At 38.5% G+C, this 20000-nt stretch overlaps 2 protein-coding genes across 3 annotated transcripts in view; both read left to right on the forward strand.

Annotated features, from left to right (window-relative positions):
• Positions 1-1292: 1292 nt before the first annotated feature.
• Positions 1293-13451, forward strand: LOC127449563 (FMR1-interacting protein NUFIP1-like). 2 transcript variants are annotated; one of them, XM_051713077.1, is made up of 10 exons: positions 1293-1626; positions 1714-1754; positions 1833-1934; positions 5649-5711; positions 5837-5913; positions 6016-6108; positions 6202-6383; positions 10221-10361; positions 10682-10929; positions 12569-13451. In XM_051713077.1, exons 1-10 carry the CDS (start codon positions 1401-1403, stop codon positions 13043-13045), a joined length of 1650 nt encoding a protein of 549 aa, XP_051569037.1. In that variant the 5' UTR covers positions 1293-1400; the 3' UTR covers positions 13046-13451. The 2 variants fall into 2 exon arrangements, with proteins under 2 accessions (XP_051569037.1, XP_051569038.1); XM_051713078.1 differs by having other exon boundaries at positions 1836-1934.
• A 1596-nt stretch (positions 13452-15047) lies between these two features.
• LOC127449555 (TSC22 domain family protein 1-like) overlaps positions 15048-20000 on the forward strand; it is a 26444-nt gene continuing 21491 nt past the window's right edge. The window contains exon 1 of the mRNA XM_051713061.1: positions 15048-17568. Within this exon, the coding sequence (XP_051569021.1) occupies positions 15611-17568 (1958 nt within the window). The 5' untranslated portion in view covers positions 15048-15610. The remainder of the gene's footprint in view (positions 17569-20000) is intronic.

Here is a 20000-nt window from a genome sequence, read left to right on the forward strand (position 1 = left end):
TAACTATGTTTACAAACAATAAATGCTTTAATAAACCTGGTACAAACAGGGCTGTGTGGAATTTATACAAATTTGCTGATGAAATTCACCATATGTTAAATTGAACTATTTCACAGATACTCTTATTTTACAGATATAATTTTATACTGATTATACTTTCACAGCTACACATATAACTGTTTTAGAAGATTATTGAAACATCAAATCAACACAATCATTAAAGGGACAGTTCACCCTATAATGAAAATTCTCTCATCATTTATTCACCCTCACCCTTGGAAGTTTGGAATGAACCGCCACATCCTCACATGGTTCTACACCTGCACTGTGGAGAGCATCCTGACTGGCTGTATCTCCACCTGGTACGGCAATAGCACCGCCCACAACCGCAAAGCACTGCAAAGGGTGGTGCGAACTGCCAAACACATCATTGGAGGTGAGCTTCCCTCCCTCCAGGACATATATACCAGGCGGTGTGTGAAAAAAGCTCGGAGGATCATCAGAGACTCCAGCCACCCGAGCCATGGGCTGTTCTCACTGCTACCATCAGGTAGGTGGTATCGCAGCATCAGGACCCGCACCAGCCGACTCCATGACAGGTTCTTCCCCCAAGCAATCAGACATCTGAACTCTTGATCTCCCACGATCAAAATACATCAGCACTGCTCTTTATTACTCTTATATCTCACACCGGACTGTCATAAATTATATTATTATTATATTATATTATAGGAGAATTTATGACAAAAATGACTTAAATATTGATCTGTTTGTCACCCACACCTATCATATCTCTTCTGAAGACATGGATTAAACCACTGGAGTCTTATGGATTACTTTTATGCTGCCTTTATGTGATTTTTTGGAGCTTCAAAGTTCTGGTCACCATTCACTTGCATTGTATGGACCTACAGAGCTGAAATATTCTTCTAAAAATCTTCATTTGTGTTCTGCAGAAGAAAGAAAGTCATACACATCTGGGATGGCATGAGGGTGAGTAAATTATGACAGAATTTTCATTTTTGGGTGAACTGTCCCTTTAAGAGCAGACTTTGCATCTTTTAACTACCCATGGCCATGTTTATGTATGGCTTTCTTTCGACTGTTTTTTCATTCACTATTTAATGTTTATTTTATTTTGTTTTCTGCATCTGTGCATATGGTTATTTTGTATTTGCTCATGTTGCTCCCTCCATATATAACATTTGTGACGTACAGCGCCGTCTAGTGTCGAGACATCATAATTCCTGCAGAGTCGGAAGTGATGCGTGAGGAGACACACGTGTGCAGGACAGCATGTAGTGTCAGCAGCACGTGTGTAGATCAGTGTGTTTATGTGAATGTTTAAAGTGTCATCAGAAGCGATTTAAACACGAGCAGCTGATCAGATTGTGTTTGTGATGATGGGCGAGCACGAGCTCTATCCACCGCCGAACTTCAGAAGTCCAGCAGAACCACCACCATCATCACCATCATCATCATCGTCATCAGTACACTGGAGACCACAGCACCAGAACCAGATGAAGTTCGAGGCGAGCCGGGACTGGAGCTGGACTCAACCCGCACCGGCCGGACTCTGGAGCTCACCGTCTCCGGTTCATTATCACGGACAACAGCAGTTTACAGGTGGGATTTAAAGGGTTCATTTGAAACGGGCATGTGTGTTGTTGGATGTCCATTAATAAGATCAGCACACTTGATGAACTCCTGCAGGTCATCATCATCATCACAGACAGCAGCAGGGGGGCAAGAAGGTACAAACCTGATGATCAATCACTTGTCCTGTTTTGTGTCTTGATCTGAAACAAACTGTGTCATTGTCTTTCCTTCAGCAGAAGCAGAAAGGGGCAGAGTTCAGTCATTTCTGTGACACGTGTGATAGAGTCTTCAAAAATCAACATAAATATGATGAACATATTTCACAGCATGTCAAGGTAATCCATCACCATTATCTAGTATTTATTCACCATTATCTTTTATTTTCAAACTGGGGGGCCACAAGGGGCTCCACAAAAACATTCAGAGAAAAACAAAAGTTTAAAAATATTTACATTTATTATTGTTTCACTGAAATCATTATATTAATTACGATTATTTTATTATTTCATTGTATTATTTATTGACAGCCATAACAGAAAAACAGAAATAACATTAAATCATTAGATAATTTCATATATGAAGAATATTTTTAGTTTTATAAATTATAATTATAAATAGTTTATAATTTAACATTCTGTAAAACTGGTTTGAAATATATTCATGTTTTGTATACTTTTACAAATGTATTTATATAGAGCTTTTCATAATAAATATAAATATTTAAAATAAAAATATAATTTTGTGTAAACAATATTTTTTTAAATTGAAATTATTTCTCTTTGGGTTTATTCTAGTGCCCAACCGATATATCGGCGTATATGTTTACTGATATGCACAGATATGAAAACTTTTTTCAGAACATATAATGCAGAAAACAATGCTTTAGAATTGGTGTCATAGCGTAGTTTGTCCAGCAGAGCGCGCTCCGACTCCATGTTTACAGAGCTGACTCTGAGCTGACGGTGGCTCTGCAGACAGGGCGGAGTTAAGCGGTGCGGTGTTGAGCGGTGCGGTGTTAAGCATGTCTTCTCGGTAAGTTGCTAACTAGCTTGTGAAATACATACTGGAAAGTTAATAAACAATGACCCCATCATTTTCCCTTTTCAGTATAACTAATATAACGTTAACCCTGTCCCTGACAACCATATCACTCATGTTTATCACATCTGTTTGCTGTTAGCCAGGTATAGTTTGTCAGTGCAGTCAGTAATGTAGCAGATTGAAAGGTAAACATCAGAGCATCTTTTTGCAGCTCATCGCACAACGGTGCGGTGGTGGATTGTGTCTGAGTGTTGATTTCACGCTATGTTGTTACCTAGTTGGTGAGACGCAATGCTAGAAAGTAAATAAACAACGTCCGTCTTTTACTTTCCATGACAACGAGCTTATAGCTAACTAGCTAATCACGTAGCTACTTTCATTGCTTGTCAGCTGATTGGAAGCTAATGTGCAAACATGTATTCACCAAACTGTTTTATTCAGGATTCACAGTTTGGTACCCCCTTCAACCGAACAATTCCAGTCATTGCATTTATAAAATGTAATATTTAAAATTTTCCCCTGAACTTGTTTAGCAGAATATGGTGTAACGCAGCTGCCGCTGTTTATCTCTTGACTCGTCAGGTGTAAATGCCTCTTGTTTTACAAGCTGCCACTAATTGACTGGCAGTATTAAAATAGTCAGCATTTGACTGATACTAAACAGTACTGATGTTTATTTAGCTATTTATTTTTATTTTTATTTATTTTTTATTTTAATAGTCAGCATTTGACTGATACTAAACAGTACTGATGTTTATTTAGCTATTTATTGTATTTTTATTTATTCTTTATTTTAATAGTCAGCATTTGACTGATACTAAACAGAACTGATGTTTATTTAGCTATTTATTTTTATTTATTCTTTATTTTAATAGTCAGCATTTGACTGATACTAAACAGTACTGATGTTTATTTAGCTATTTATTTTTATTTTTATTTATTTTTTATTTTAATAGTCAGCATTTGACTGATACTAAACAGTACTGATGTTTATTTAGCTATTTATTGTATTTTTATTTATTCTTTATTTTAATAGTCAGCATTTGACTGATACTAAACAGAACTGATGTTTATTTAGCTATTTATTTTTATTTATTCTTTATTTTAATAGTCAGCATTTGACTGATACTAAACAGTACTGATGTTTATTTAGCTATTTATTTTTATTTATTCTTTATTTTAATAGTCAGTATTTGACTGATACTAAACAGTACTGATGTTTATTTAGCTATTTATTTTTATTTATTCTTTATTTTAATAGTCAGCATTTGACTGATACTAAACAGTACTGATGTTTATTTAGCTATTTATTTTTATTTATTCTTTATTTTAATAGTCAGTATTTGACTGATACTAAACAGTACTGATGTTTATTTAGCTATTTATTTTTATTTATTCTTTATTTTAATAGTCAGCATTTGACTGATACTAAACAGTACTGATGTTTATTTAGCTATTTATTGTATTTTTATTTATTCTTTATTTTAATGGTCAGCATTTGACTGATACTAAACAGTACTGATGTTTATTTAGCTATTTATTGTATTTTTATTTATTCTTTATTTTAATAGTCAGCATTTGACTGATACTAAACAGTACTGATGTTTATTTAGCTATTTATTGTATTTTTATTTATTCTTTATTTTAATGGTCAGCATTTGACTGATACTAAACAGTACTGATGTTTATTTAGCTATTTATTGTATTTTTATTTATTCTTTATTTTAATAGTCAGCATTTGACTGATACTAAACAGTACTGATGTTTATTTAGCTATTTATTGTATTTTTATTTATTCTTTATTTTAATAGTCAGCATTTGACTGATACTAAACAGAACTGATGTTTATTTAGCTATTTATTGTATTTTTATTTATTCTTTATTTTAATAGTCAGCATTTGACTGATACTAAACAGTACTGATGTTTATTTAGCTATTTATTTTTATTTATTCTTTATTTTAATAGTCAGCATTTGACTGATACTAAACAGTACTGATGTTTATTTAGCTATTTATTGTATTTTTATTTATTCTTTATTTTAATAGTCAGCATTTGACTGATACTAAACAGAACTGATGTTTATTTAGCTATTTATTGTATTTTTATTTATTCTTTATTTTAATAGTCAGCATTTGACTGATACTAAACAGAACTGATGTTTATTTAGCTATTTATTGTATTTTTATTTATTCTTTATTTTCTCAGTGTTCATTTCTAGAATTTGTTGATGATGTATAATAATAATGTCAAATATTCTTTGATAAAAATATTTAAGAAAGCAGCATTCTGAGTACCTTTGCATAGTCATATCGGTGCAAAATTGGTGCACAATCCACATAGAAAAGGTCTGTTTTCATTCCAGCTCAAAAGTTAACTATATCGGCCACCATATCGGTAATCGGTGAATTTCCCCCCTCTAAAATCGGTATCGGTCTCAAAAATCCCATATCGGTCGGGCTCTAGTTTATTCATCTAAGATTAATCCAGCATCAGAAAGATACACTGTCAACTTAATAAGAAGTAAATATTTCCAGATAATATTTTCATATTTTCTTTTGTCTTTATTACAGTGACAATAAAGTCAATGAATTAATTTTCCAAACATGATGTCTTTATAATATCATGTTCGCTACTTTTCTCACACCGGAGATCCCTTGCAAGGGTATCATCAAATTTGGGGATCCTTGGCATCAAAAGTTTGAAAAGCCCTGATCTAGAGTTGGGAATTACTTCTGAAATATAATCCTGTACTCAACTCAGTTTGCAGTCTGTAACGATATATTTTAGGTAATCGATTCTGATTACTTTTAGATTACTCTGTTTTTATAAATCATATTATTTTTAAATGTATTCGGGACCAAATGTATGAAGTTAAACTTCTTTCATTAAACATGAGTAATATTCGCTATTCGTCAGTCGCTTTAATTAAATGTATACATTAATGCACAGAATAAATGCTGAGCTGTTTGTATTTCGCACATACAGTGTTTCAGTTTTCTCTCCGCAGTGTTCTGTTGATGACTGTAATTATACTGCTCATGAAAAGCTGGTGAAGATCCACTGGAGGAACGTGAGTCTCTCATCCCGTCATCTGCTGTAAACACAAGCACATGTTTCAGGCCAGTTCAGATGTCCTTATGTAGTCGTGAACTACAGATCAGGTCCAGATCTTCTCTGACTCTGGTTCTCCTTCAGAATCACGCTCCTGGTGCCAAGAGAATCAAACTGGACACAGCGGAGGAGATCGTCAGGTGGAGAGAAGAGAGACGCAAGTATGACTCGCATGTACTTCTGTTGATGTCATCTTCAGCATCCAGCTGTCTCGCTATTTCTGTCAGATGTTGATGCATCTTCAACACCCTGAATATGTGCAGAAACTATCCGACACTGCGCAACGTGGAGAAGAAACTGAAGCTGATGGAGATGAAGGAGCAGCGAGGAGACGTGCTGGAGAACGCACAGTTTGGGTGCGTCGCTCAATCTGACGCAGCTTGCATGATAAGCAGTGTGTGTGTGTGTGTGTTTGAACATGAACAGTACTTCCTTTTCCTCTTTCCCAGTCGAATGAAGAGCTACAGCAGGGGTCGTGGAGGTCCATATCGGGGACGAGGGTTCAACAGACGAAATGAAGGAGTGAATGAAAGATTTCAGCTGGAGAGGTCAGAGACAGGGCAGCACACGCCCCTTAAACGACCTCATGTGGACACAGACCCACTCGGAGCTCTCGCCAACAGTGACACAGGTCAGAACAACTCACACGCTCCATTGATGCTGCCGTTCTGTGACATTACTGTGTGTGCCGTAAAGGAAGTGTGTACCGCTGTATAGATTGTTTTTAATATTGTCACTGAAATCTATAAAGTGCCACAGTCTCGTTCAGTTTCTCCATTGGAGAATTGATTATTTACAGTATCTTATAAACCTTTAAGACAGACCTACTGTGAGCGCCGAGGTTCTTAATCGATGGTAAATTTGATCTGCGTTATTTCTGCTTTAATGGAACAATTCCTGGTGAAGACCTACACTACCCATGATCCTAAAGAGAGATCCACCAATCAGAGAATCACGCCAAAAGAGCTAGGGATGGGCATTTTGGTCATTTTGCCTCCTCGAGTACTCGGACTAATTACTCGTCTATAGCTGCTGCATTGTGTCTTGTTGTTCCAGTGTATCGTCTATTCATTATTATAGGCTGTTATAAAATAATATGTTACAAAATGTACAAAAAGATTTAAAATATAATGCATCATAATTTATCATTATGTGAGGATTCGCTGTCTAACTCTGAAAGAATGTGCCCAACGCACGTCTGTCTGTTCTTCCTTCAGGTTACTGTAGTAATCTTAGTAAGTGCGCACCAGTTTTTTTATTGACTCTCTGAACCGTCTATTTTCAAATAACAAAAGACGCTATAACCATTGTGTTTTTAATATGTGTGTTAAATTGAAGTTCAGTTTGAAGACGCTGCATTGTGTTCCATTTAACTGCGCTCTGTCTAGCTGTCTGAAACACTCGCCTGCTGTATGTGTGTTGCTTCAGCGCGTTGAGTCCTCGCGCCTGGGTGTGTGTGTGTGTGTGTGTGTGTGTGTGTGTGTGTCTGTGTCTCTGTGTGTCTGTGTCTGTGTGTGTCCGTCCAAATGTTCACTCTTGTGAGGAAAGCCGCGATGCTCTGTGTTGTTGTTGCTGTGATTCATGAAGCGTTCCATTCAACTCAGAGAATCTGAATTTCCACCTTTCAGCTGGAGAAAGTGCAACGGAATGACACTTTATATAGGACATCTAAACTCGTGCGGAAATCTTCAACTCCCATTTCGTCGAGATGCAGGTGTGTGTTACATCACACATGGCAGGGAGGTTTACGGTCAGTGACAAACATTAACTTTTATTAAATAATATCCATTAACGAGTCAAATTTCTTACAAGAAATGACAATAAAGCGTGTTTAGCAAACGTTTTGACTGAAAAAACACGGTTAATTACACTCTCTTTTGATTATCATAACGATAGCATTGCAGTGTCATATATCAGTTTGGTTGCTATGAGACGTTTCTGATAATCAGTGTACCCCTCAAAATCACAACGTAATCAATCTCAAAGTTAAAAATATGCTCCCTCTTTGTTTGTGTGTTTAGTTGTCAGGTAATTGTCACTGGATTTCGAATTAAGTGAAAAGTAACATCATGCGTGATCAGTATCGATCATCGTTTTCATGATCAATCATTGCTGCCACGTCCGAGTACCCGAGTGCTCGTGCCCATCCCTAAAAAGAGCTCTGTAGCTCCGCCCACTCCCATGATGCACTGTGAGTGATGCCATCGAGTCAATCTCCATACAACTCTCAAACTACTCAAATATTTGTATATCTGAATATTTTGCAAAAAAATCAGAATATATTCTGGCTGCCGATAATTATCGACCAATAATTGACCAAATAAAAACCATCATCATATCGGTTATAAGCATGAAAAAGCCAATATGAAAAATGTTGGTTGATTAATTAGTAGAGGTGTAATGGTTTATCATGACATGATACCTTACAGTTCAAAAATGTGACAATGCACATCGTAGAGATTGGACTTTTTATTTTTTTAAAATCAATTTATCTATTCTATCCAAACGCGCGACGTGCTACACCTACATAACGTGGGCATACAAATGGAAATCTATTCACTGCACACACGGAGCTCTAAAATACGATTGCACACTAACAGACACAGGTGTTGTACGATGAGTTCGGCTGAAACTGCGTTAACTGAAACTGAAACCCGCAGATGTGCCTTTTCTGCGCGACAGATTGAATGTCTGTTTGAAGCGTGAGAGTGATCTGATCAGACTGCGTGAGAGGAAATTAAAGTTTACAGAGGTTTAATGATAATGCCATATTAATCTACTGTATATAATGAATAATATTATAATAATGCCATGCTAATGTCAAAGGTCATGTCTGATTTGAGTTCATCAGTAAATAATCATGGATCATTTAGCACTTTCAAGAACAGTACTTTTAGCTTAATCTGAAAGGAAAGGAACTGTCTTGACAAAAACAAAACTTTCAATCTTTTCTTGATTTAGGCTTCGTTTAAAGAACCGTGAGCTGAATTGTGAGATGAGAGAATTGTTACACCCCTATTAATTAGTAACAAACTTTGTGAAAACTCTGTGAATTCAAATGCACAATCCAGAAATACAAATAGCCACAGAATGTAGAAAGATTGGCACTCCTAAGAACATATTTAACATATAGAAATATATAACATATTTTCACGTTAATGAGGAAGAACTGTTGTTGTGACAGTTGTGAAAGCAGCACTTATCTTTAGGTTACATGATGAGGGAAACCATCCAAAACACTTTGAAAACAGCAGACTTTGGCTTCTGCGACATCGGTAAAATATACATTAATGCTGCATGATTGATTGAATTAAGATTAAAATCGCAATATTGTCTTGCGCGATTACTTAACTTTAAAAGGCAGCGGTTCAGCGCTGTGTGAGCAAGCGGCGCCCTCTAGCGGTCTGGATGACATTATCCATTTTACCAATATAATACAGAATTAAAAAGGGGGTTTTGTTCCTTTTGGTTAACTTTTATTTTTCCAAGATGTGGTTGACATTTCCGTGGAATTGCCCAACATATGCATAATATGAATTTGTGATGTTTTCTCATATACAGTACATACGTGTCAAATGTGAGTTCTGTTGTTTTTAACTGCAAAAAAAGTTTTAGAAGTATAAAATTACCTTTTTTTTTCATATAAAATATCATGCTATCATATTTAGTCATTTTTTTTCTTTTTCTTTTTCATTGCGTCTCTCTTAAAAACTTTGGTCTGTCATATGTTCAACAGATCCAATCCGTGTTTATTTTTTGTAAGAACAATAAAAAAAGTTTTTTACATCTTTGTACATTTTTAAAGCATAATTCTTAAATGACGCAGTGATCTGATAAAAATGTAAGGTAAGTGGTAAAATATCGTTTTTGGCTTATAGATTTTTGTTAAAATTGGTATTGTATATTTAAAAAAACATGTATATGTATTTAATGACTTTAAACATGTCAAGTGGTGTAACTGTCAAGTAAAAGGTAGTAAATGCTTTCCTTGCACTTTAAATACATGTGTACACAGTTATTAAAAAATTAATAATTTACATTGTTTTAAAAAAGTACAGAATTAATAATATTTATATTTAACAAAAAAAATTCAATTCACCTATGAAGAAAATATTGTATCATCCAAAAACTTTTATATCGGTGCGTCCCTGTTGGCAGTGCTTCTTGGGATTATACTTCATTCCCTCATTAAAGAGGTTTAGTACACAGTGTCTTTGTCTTTTTGTCTGATTTTGAACACTTTGTGCTTCAAATCAAAGTTTGTAATGTTGAGATTCACCTCGGAGCTGGTTGGTTTGGTTCATGCTGCTCAACTCTATTTCCTACAGAAAAATTGAACAGGAAAAATTATGTTTTGGGAAAACTTCTGGAACAAAGACATCTTAAAAAAAAAAAAGCTCTATTGCTATGACATGGTCATATAAATGTTTGATGGTGATTTAGCGAGTGACTTTCTTCTGTTTATCAGAGTCTGATAAAGAGGATTCAGTTCAACAGAACCAGGCTGGAGTCTCTGTTGCCCCTAAAAATGTGACCTCTGCCCTGGGGTCACTGATGTCCAGTTATGGAGATGGCATGACGACCAGTGAGAGTGAAGCAGATATTGATGGTTAGTGCACTTGCATGTGTATACTTTTCAGTGCTCAACATTAACACATGTCCAGAACAAGCACAGATGCTGTAAAAAAAGCTGTTCGACTCTCAACTGAAACACTTCTGTGAGCTGCCGCTGGTCTTAAAGAGACAGCCCTAAATGTATTACAATATGTATTAATACACAATATGATTACATTTATAATGCATTTATATATAGGCTTTATAAAGCATGGTAAAAACATCAATAATTGTTTTTAGACAAGTAGCTGAATGTCGAGTCCCGCTGTCGTTTACGGCTTTATTCAGCGATGGCGTGTTTGTTTTCGGTCACAGAAGCTGTTGTTCTCAGAGCCGGTCAGGCGGTGCAGAAGAATAAAGATTTCCTGGCTGCTCATCCAGTTCCTGTCCAGAAGAACACATCACAACACGAGGAGAAACCTGCAGACGGACCACAGCCGTCCCATCATGCACCGGCCGGGAGAGGGAGAGGCAGCAGGGGCCGTCAGGGGGTCAGGGGTCGTAGAGGAGGTCACGGCAACATCAGTGAACCACGACAACATCGGCCGACACTGCTGGAGATGGTGAGTGCGTCATTTACGCACCCTCATGTCATTTCCAAACCCGAATGATTTTCTGTCTTCTGTGGAACACAAAAGAGATGTTAGGCAGAATGTTCACGCTGCTCTCTTCCATACCGTAAAAACCAGTGACTTACATTTCTGTTTCCTTCTCACTCAAAACTATTGGATGACTTCAGAAGACTTGGAATAGAGCATTGGCTATGTATGGGCTACTTTTATAGTGCTTTTTTTTTTTTTGTCATTTTTGGAGCTTGACTGCAGTTATTCAAAACGACATCACCAATGCAGTTCACTCCATTTTTTTTCTGGTGCTTAAAATAAATGTCGTGGTATAACCGTCCAGAGACTTAAAAGCTGCGATTCTCGATTTTATTTATTTATTTATTTATTTTTAGTTTGGAAAAATCTTGGGTTTTATTAGTTCTTTTAAAAAAACAGCAGTGAAACAATTTTGCTTTAAAATATTATTAATATTAAAAAAAACTTTTGTTCACCAAAGTCAGGTCGTGTAACCAACATGTAGGTAGCCATTTTGCTGTCATGTGACAAAAATAAGAAAACCAAAAAAAGAGAGGAGCCCTTTAGGCGCTTGTGTGAAGTTTTGAAAAAATGTCAAATATTTTGACTTTTTTTTCAATTTGGAATACCCAATTCCCAATGTGCTCTAAGTCCTCGTGGTGGCGTAGTGACTCGCCTCAATCCGGGTGGAGGAGGACGAATCTCAGTTGCCTCCACGTCTGAGACCATCAACCCGCGCATCTTATCACGTGACTTGTTGAACGCTTTACCGCGGAGACGTAGCGCGTGTGGAGGCTTCACGCTATTCTCCGCGGCATCCACGCACAACTCGCCACACGCCCCACCGAGAGTGAGAACCACATTATAGCGACCACGAGGAGGTTACCCCATGTGACTCTACCCTCCCTAGCAACCGGGCCAATTTGGTTGCTTAGGAGACCTGGCTGGAGTCACTCAGCACGCCCTGGATTCAAACTCACGACTCCAGGGGTGATAGTCAGCGTCAATACTCGCTGAGATACCCAGACCCCCAATATTTTGACATATTTATAAAAAAAGGCACCTTTTATTCAGGTCAAAAAGAGTAACTTTGAGAATGACAATTGTGGTTAAAAAAATAAATAAATTATTATTTACTTAAGTAAAGAATTAATCTAAAAATATTTTCTTTTTTTCAAAGTGAATAATATATATATATATATAAAATGAAATAATTAATTTTTAATTAGTTGTTTACACTCATATTCAAGGTGCAAGTATTTTAATAAATTTTTCTTGACTAAGTCACTAATTTTTTGTAGAAAATGCTATAAATGTTTCTCAAAATTGTATGAAACCAACATGGACAAAAAAGAAATCTACGAACTTGACGTGTGTTTTAATCTAGATTTTAAAAAGATTTCTCGTTTTTATTACTTCAGACACCTTATTTATCAGTCACCCATAAAAACGAGTAATTTGAACTAATATCTCCTGTTTCTTTCTGTAGAAGAAAGTCATACGGGCTTCAAAAGTCATTATGGTTTTTTTTAAACTAGTCCTTTAATAATAGAACGGGACACAATGCCATTTGACTAGCGTTATGAATGTTGTTATTCTAACTGTGTTGTTTATTGTGCAGTTATTGGCTCCTGATATTCGTCACGAGAGGAACGTTGTTCTTCAGTGTGTTCGATTCATCGTCCGTAACGGATTCTTTGGTCTGGCAGCTAAAGACTGTCATGAAAACACGACAGACAGTACGCGTGACGAAGGAGAGCACAACAGAGCGACAGATGAGTACGTCACCAGAGATGAATCAGAACTGACGCAGACAGACAGCTGGAGCAGCCAATCACAGGAGGAACTGAAGACAGCGGTCTGTCAGCTGTCTCCTGTGATGTCACAGCGCTCTGACACCCGTAACACAGACACATGTGATGTCAGAGATGTTCATGAGATGGATGGAGTCTCCTGTCAGAGTCCAGTTAAAGCCCAGCGGCCCAGTGAGTTCCTGCAGCTGTTTGCTCACAGTTTAGTGTGTGAAGAACCAGACGAGCGACAACCGAACGAAAACTCTCCTGACGTGACAGACGAGTGCCAGAACACATCCACATGAACCAGACGAATGTAAAGAAACCTGCAGAGATCAGAGAAATCCCTGTTGATTGACAATCAGTTTATTCATTTTTGTAAACAGATGTTTTGTATAGCCTATCTTAGGTGCAGAGGATATGATGTCACTGTTTGATGGTGATATTAGTAATCCATGTTGATAAACTCAGTGACAGCCAATGCTATCAGTTAATTTGTTTGTTTTTTCATGCATTAGTGAAACATTACTAATTCTATATGTTGAATAGACTAATTGGAGCTGTCAAAATGAGTGGCAGATAAAAATGAGTTTGAAATAAATTTGTTTGTTTAATGCTTCCATTCTTCTTGGTAATTAAGTGCCATTTTCAGGACCTTAATACACTGAATCTGACAAACATTCCCAGTGTGAAATAAAGGAGATGCTTGGACTTGTTTAGTGTGTGTGTTTGTTGTGTGCAGGTGTCTTGATGGAATCTATTCATTATAATCTCCATCTTCACCTGCAGCTGTTCAGGTGTCTCAATGATGAAGGGTGGAGATGCTGAAGACTCTGGCTGTATTTTTGTGGTTTAATGTTGAGAAGTCTTGCAGGTTTCTTTCGTAACACACACACACACACACACACAAGTCCTGACCTGCCCTGACATTGTCTGTGAGTCTGATGGGTGGATGAATCTGTCTCAGCAGTGAACTCATGTGTGCAGTAAGAGAATGTAGTCAATCTGCTCAATGATTGTGTCCCTGCTACAAGTCATAATAAGCATTATTCATCTTTGCTGTTTACAATTAAAACGGTGCAAAACAATGACATTATTTGATATTTTCTATTGTGAGCAGTCTTGAAGTCTTGAGTTGTTTATGAAGACAGATATAATGTGTGTATGAGCTCTATTAAAGATAGTCTTCAGAACATTATAAGCTTTTAACTATGAGCTTCAACCTGATAAATATGAATATTGGGTTAATCATGCTCATCTGAAAGTGAAATGTGTTTTTGTGCTTTTCTTTTAGGACCAATAAAGCACATCTATGTATCTATGGCTAACTCAAATGTTTCTGTTATCTCAACGTGTATTTCTGTTTATTTTAGTGAAAGGAGGAATCTTTTGTCTGGCTTGAATTTGTACTGTTACAAAAGCTATATTGTGCTATTATAAATTAAAGTAACATTATTGACAATATTAACTGCATATACAAAATATAAAAAGGACATGTAAATTTTGTTATAATCAATATATTAAGAGCACATATCCTGTATGTATATGTGTATGTATATATATATACTGTATAATATTTTTAAAATAAAATAGTGATAACATTTGTTAGATGTGAGAAACAAATAAATGATTGTCCATCATGTGTATTGAGAAATTAATAATATGTTGTCATATTATTGTTTTCATTATTATTAATAGTAGGTTTTGTAAATATATCATGTTTATGAAATATTATTACAAATAATTTAAAAAAATTAAATGTGATAAATGATTTTCAATTTTTTTTTTTTTGTATTGTGAAAAATAAATGAATAGTGTATGTGGTCATATTATTGTTAAAAAAAATCTATTGTACATTTATTTAATACATTTATAATATAACATTTTATATATTTTTATGACTAAGAATTTATACTATGTAACATCTTACAACATATTTACACAATATTGTTACAAATTAATTTACATAATATATAATTTATATATTAATATTATTTCTTCTAAGTGTAAGTCAACAAATGAATTATTGCCCCTAAAGTATTCAATGTGAAAAATTTAAATATAAAATGTTCATATGTATAATTATTAAGTTTTATTTTAACCAATCAGCCAGTTTTGAGCATCCAGTCTGTCCGTCAGACGCCGCAGAACTCGCAGCAGCAGCCGGTCTGAGATCAGCCGCCCCCACTGCAGCGACGCTGCAGAACGCTGCGTTCATCTGATCTGGGATCAGCGTTACACGGATGGGCGTGTCCTGTCTCCTGCGGCCCCGCCCCCTGGTGCCGTCATCACAGCTGCTAGCTCCGTCGGTTAGCGTGCTAACCACAGTGATGTGTTGAGGATGAGACAGCAAACCTCCGAATGATGCCGTTTCACCGTCTGTACCGCGATTAGAGATGAGATACCGCCGTCAGACACGAATAAACCGCCGTGTGGGATCATTTCTGTGGATATTGAGCGAATAAAAGCGTTCTGAGGTGATGACTGTTTATGATTTATACACCGGCATTGAGCTGCAGCTGATGTGTGTCACACAGATCAGTGTGTGAACTTGTGTAAATATATCAGGAGTAATGATGATAATGGATATAGTTTGTGTTTTAAAGACCGAACAGTTAACCAGCAGGCGCTTTTAATGTGCTAACCGGGAGCTAGCTGTCGTTAGTCTGTTGTGAGGGCGACATTATTGATTATAAGTACTGATTTATCATAAGCAGTGCAGTAGGACGTGTCAAACTCGTGCTTTTGTCAATGGGGACTATAAGTGATTTACTAACGACGTCATCGCACAGACTCTAGTGTATTCCCCAGACACATCCCTACACTGTATTTACCATATTTACATCCTTATCAAGAGTGAATTTCACCACATGCATCACTCAGACTCGCCTGGTGAGACGCCCTCGAGCAGGAGGATGTCCCACCCATCTGTGTTCGCTGGCCGCAGGGGCAGTAACCCCACCAGTGGTGCCACGGTCAGTATTAACTGCCCCGTTGCCCCAGCCGAAGACCATCAGACCGCAGGGATGATGCCCCACGCGGCCCCCACCGGCTCTTCATCCCCTGGACCGCATCACCCACCCCACAGCCTCAACATCCACCCTCAGGGTCAGACCGTTGGGGCACAGGTCAAAAAGAAGAGTGGCTTTCAGATCACAAGCGTTCTGCCTGCGCAGGTGTCCGCCAGCGCTAATAACAGCATTGCGGACGATACCGAGAGTTATGATGACATGGACGAGTCCCACACAGAGGACCTCTCCTCATCCGACATCCTCGATGTGTCCGTTTCTCGAGCCACAGACACGGGCGTTCCCGAGAGGAGTTCTTCCGAAGAAACGCTGAATAGTTTGCATGGAGGTGAGACTCCTGGGGTTGCGTCGCCCAATGAACCGGTCTTGCATCACCCGCAGCAAGGGTACATGGCCAATGGAGTCCATCACCACGCTCATCATCATCATCATCAGCCTCATGGACATCACAAGGAGCAAGTCACTCGTCCTGTAGCAGCCGGCCAAGTGAGGCCTGCGTCATTGGCGTCTACAGGCGCCTCGGCTCAGCGAAGTGGGCGATCAACCCAAGCTTCTGTTGTGGACAGTGGTGGAACCGCAGCAGTAAGTCACCCTGTGGCTTCAACAGGAAGTGTTGTGGGGACTGCAACAGAGGTTGGAGGTGGAGCAGGCCCCACAGGAAGTGCGACGGTTCCACCTGCACAGTTGCCACCTCCAACCACAACTACAACCCAAACTCAGATGACTGCAGCTGCCACAGGGTCTCGTTTCAGGGTGGTCAAACTCGATTCCAACTCAGAGCCGTTTCGAAAGGGCCGCTGGATGTGTGCAGAGTATTATGAGAAAGACGCCCCGCCTGGAGACACAACAGTAGCCGCTCACAGAACTGTGGAGACCATCATTCAATCTGAACATGAGACCACGAGTGGCAGTTCTTCTGGAAGCACTCTAAGTGGTGGAGGAGACGTCCAACAGACGTATGCAACGCACACCACTCTGCCCTCTCACCCTCAAGACCCAAGCGCTCACCCGATTCTCCAGCCTGCTGTTGCCCCCTTAATCAACCCCCAGGCAGTTACTGTGACAGGTGTGATTGGCACTGAGAGTTCATCTGCCCCTGTTAGACCCCAACAGCCGGTATCCTACACCGTAGAAGGCCAAATACCCCAAATGCAGAGCAGCTACCCCTCTAATGTGAAACCCGCCGTGTCTGTCACCCAGAGCGGAATGGCACCAATGGAATACGCCCAAATGCCCACAGCTCAACCTCTCCAGATTCCTCCAATTCAGACTGCGGTGTCGCCCCGAGCGACTCCAGTGCCCATTGGCATACCTGGACTTCCTGTAGGTGCCCCAGTGGCTGTTCCTCAGCCCGTATCTCCAAGACTGCAGGCTCTCGCCCCTCAGATGGGCACTATCACCACGGCTCAACTGCACTCAGAACAGCAGCCTGCTTCCCAGCTGTCTACGTCCACAAGTTCAGTTCCGTCTGGATCTAACATGCCTTCATCTGCAGCAGCGCAGTCGCTGCATGGAGCTGCGATACCGGGCCGCCCCGCAGTACTGGGTCAGCAGGGAACACGGGTTCCCCCATCCAGTGTCTCCTACAGTGGCATGAGTGCTGTGACAGCCTCACAGCTGGAAGATGCCCAGCGCCTGCTGTTACAGCATCACCCACTGCTTTCTCTGCCACGACTGGCTGCAGGAGGAATGACGGGTCTCACAGGACAGACTGCAGCTGATGCAGGTGCCACTCTCGGACCGGATGCCAGTGCAGATGTCAGTGCTGCAGCCATCTCAACTGGTGGAGATGATGACAGGTAAAAGTCATATTTCATGCTTACTTGATCTGACTAGATCCCAGTTAAACCTCTGTATGGTTGAGTATGAAGTCAGGTATATTGGGCCATTTGTTGATATTGAGGTGACTGTCCAAATGTGGCCAAAAGTTTACCTGAATTCACCCTAAGTTTTGATGACACACAAATTTAGCAAATCAAACAGTCTAAAACTAATTGGGCCTTATTCCTGAAACACAAGCAGGACAAATTTGTTGTAAATTGTTAGTAAAAAAATAAATTAATTATTTGGTATAATTTACGTAAGAATTGTTTTACTAACAATTTACATCAAATGTTTTCTGCTCGTGCTTCAGAAATAAAAGCCAAAGTATACTTCCGTTGTCTGCATTGCTGATCAGAACGCACACAGTATGCATGATGCAAATTTTATCGTCAACAAAGTCTTCGCAGACTGTTCACCTCAGACAGATTTTCTCGACACGTGGACAGTCCTTGTCTGCATGAGTAGTCGCAGCATGCGTCTGCTGTGGACTGTAATAAAAGTATCACAAAGCAGTCGTATTCGCTCACGGTCAAAAGAGGACACTTTGAAAGACTGAGTGCTCGACTGTGTGGGAGACAACCCAGAATGCGGAAAAACAAAGTATACCCGAGGCTTAATGCTCATTATCCCCACTGAAGGGTGAATCTCATGTATCATGTAGGTCATGCTTCATCCCAAAATCTAGAGTCAAAATAAAAATATTTTTTGCATTGTTTGATTATTTTCATGACAATTAGGCACAGTTTTACACCCCCCAAAATGATCATTATAGTTATTATGTAATGAAAATCATTCTGTCTAGACACAATATTATATTTTATTTAAATATTATATTATATTTAAATAATATTGTTTAATATATTTATTTAAATATATTTAAATTATATTTTATTTAAATATTAATATATTTATTTACAATATATTTTCAATAAAATAGATTTCAAAAATTAAACAGTGTTTTATTGTACTGTTTTTGTCCTTGAATGAGTTCTGTACTTCAGGCGGTTCTGTCTGTAGTCAATGTCAGGTGAGTCTAACTTCTCTAAATATAGCAGCTCGTCTCCAGAGAACTCGTCCTCGATCCTGTCTGTCTTTCCTCTTTTTATGCCCTCTTTCTGTGTCTTCATGTCTCTCTCTCTCCTCAAATATCCCAGTTTCCTGTGTGTCCTCTCACTTGTGAAAGTTTACAGGAAGTGTGTGTCCTGTCACCGGTGAGGTCAGGTGTGACCCGTGGCGTAGGATGAAACGATGTGATCTATAGAGTAATGTTTCTGTCATTGACTGCAGTCTGCAGTGTGTGGGTGATGCGAGCACAATTGAGAGCGGCCTGTCTGGTTGCCATAGTGACGCATCTGTAAGTGACTCAGCAGAAGCAGCGAGTATCACTCTTGTGAAGATGCTGTGATGCTGCAGTATGCAGGAGTGCACTGTCCTGCGATTTAGGGCTGGACAATAGATATCGAATATACGATATAATTGAGATAATTTTGCTGAAGATGTAAAATTGACCAATGTTGTCAATATCGCCATGATTTTAATGTGCTTTCATTTGGCCATTAAGTTTCAGAAAGAGCGCATCAGTAGACTAATTTCACGATCCTTCAGAGCTGCACAATTAAACAAAATTACATCCAAATGTTGAGTTTGTCATATGTGATTATTAATCCACAAAAGGTTGTGATTTAAAGACTGATAAATGGTCTGTGTGTGATTACGTGCATTGGGAAATCAAAGTAATGCAGGTTCAAGCATTCACGCAAACATTAGTAACAGTTACAAGTTATTATACAAATCTACAAACGTGGCACAGATTAACAGAAAAGGAGATGATTACAGCGTTTCAGGAAACGTAGTTCTGCATATCAGATCTCTAGCACACCTGCAGCTGCAGAAAACCTTGATCTGCAGTGGCACTGATTGATTTCTGCTGCTTAAATTATCTGAGGCTGCTGTAAACTGTGTTAACGTCAGCTGTAAACAGTCTTTGGTTTCTTCTCATCAGCTCTGTCTCAGTCACCATTAGGGTTGCCACGGTATACGGTGTTACCGGTTTTACTCGTTGCAAGGGACAACACCGGTGTGAAATTATATACCGGGTAAAAGGGGCATGGTGGGTAACTGTAAGATGTCTCTGATTCGGAATGACACAAGAAATGCTGTTAGACACACAGACACGCTTTAAGAAACACACTTTATTATATTATTAAGAACAGATGACAGAAAAGCCATCTATGTGCATGTCGTGCAGTCTCGTGGAACACACGTATGTAAAGGGTTCTCTCTCTTTGTTTCAGTCTTCTGATTTTTTTTTTTGTTTGTTTTTTTTGCAAGAATAGTATCATCTATGAGAATGCTGCAAAGGACCTCATATCTCAGATCAGGAGGTGCTTTGAGTTTAGTTCACTTT

This window comes from Myxocyprinus asiaticus, chromosome 12, assembly GCF_019703515.2.
Source record: "Myxocyprinus asiaticus isolate MX2 ecotype Aquarium Trade chromosome 12, UBuf_Myxa_2, whole genome shotgun sequence".
Lineage (NCBI taxonomy): Eukaryota > Metazoa > Chordata > Actinopteri > Cypriniformes > Catostomidae > Myxocyprinus > Myxocyprinus asiaticus.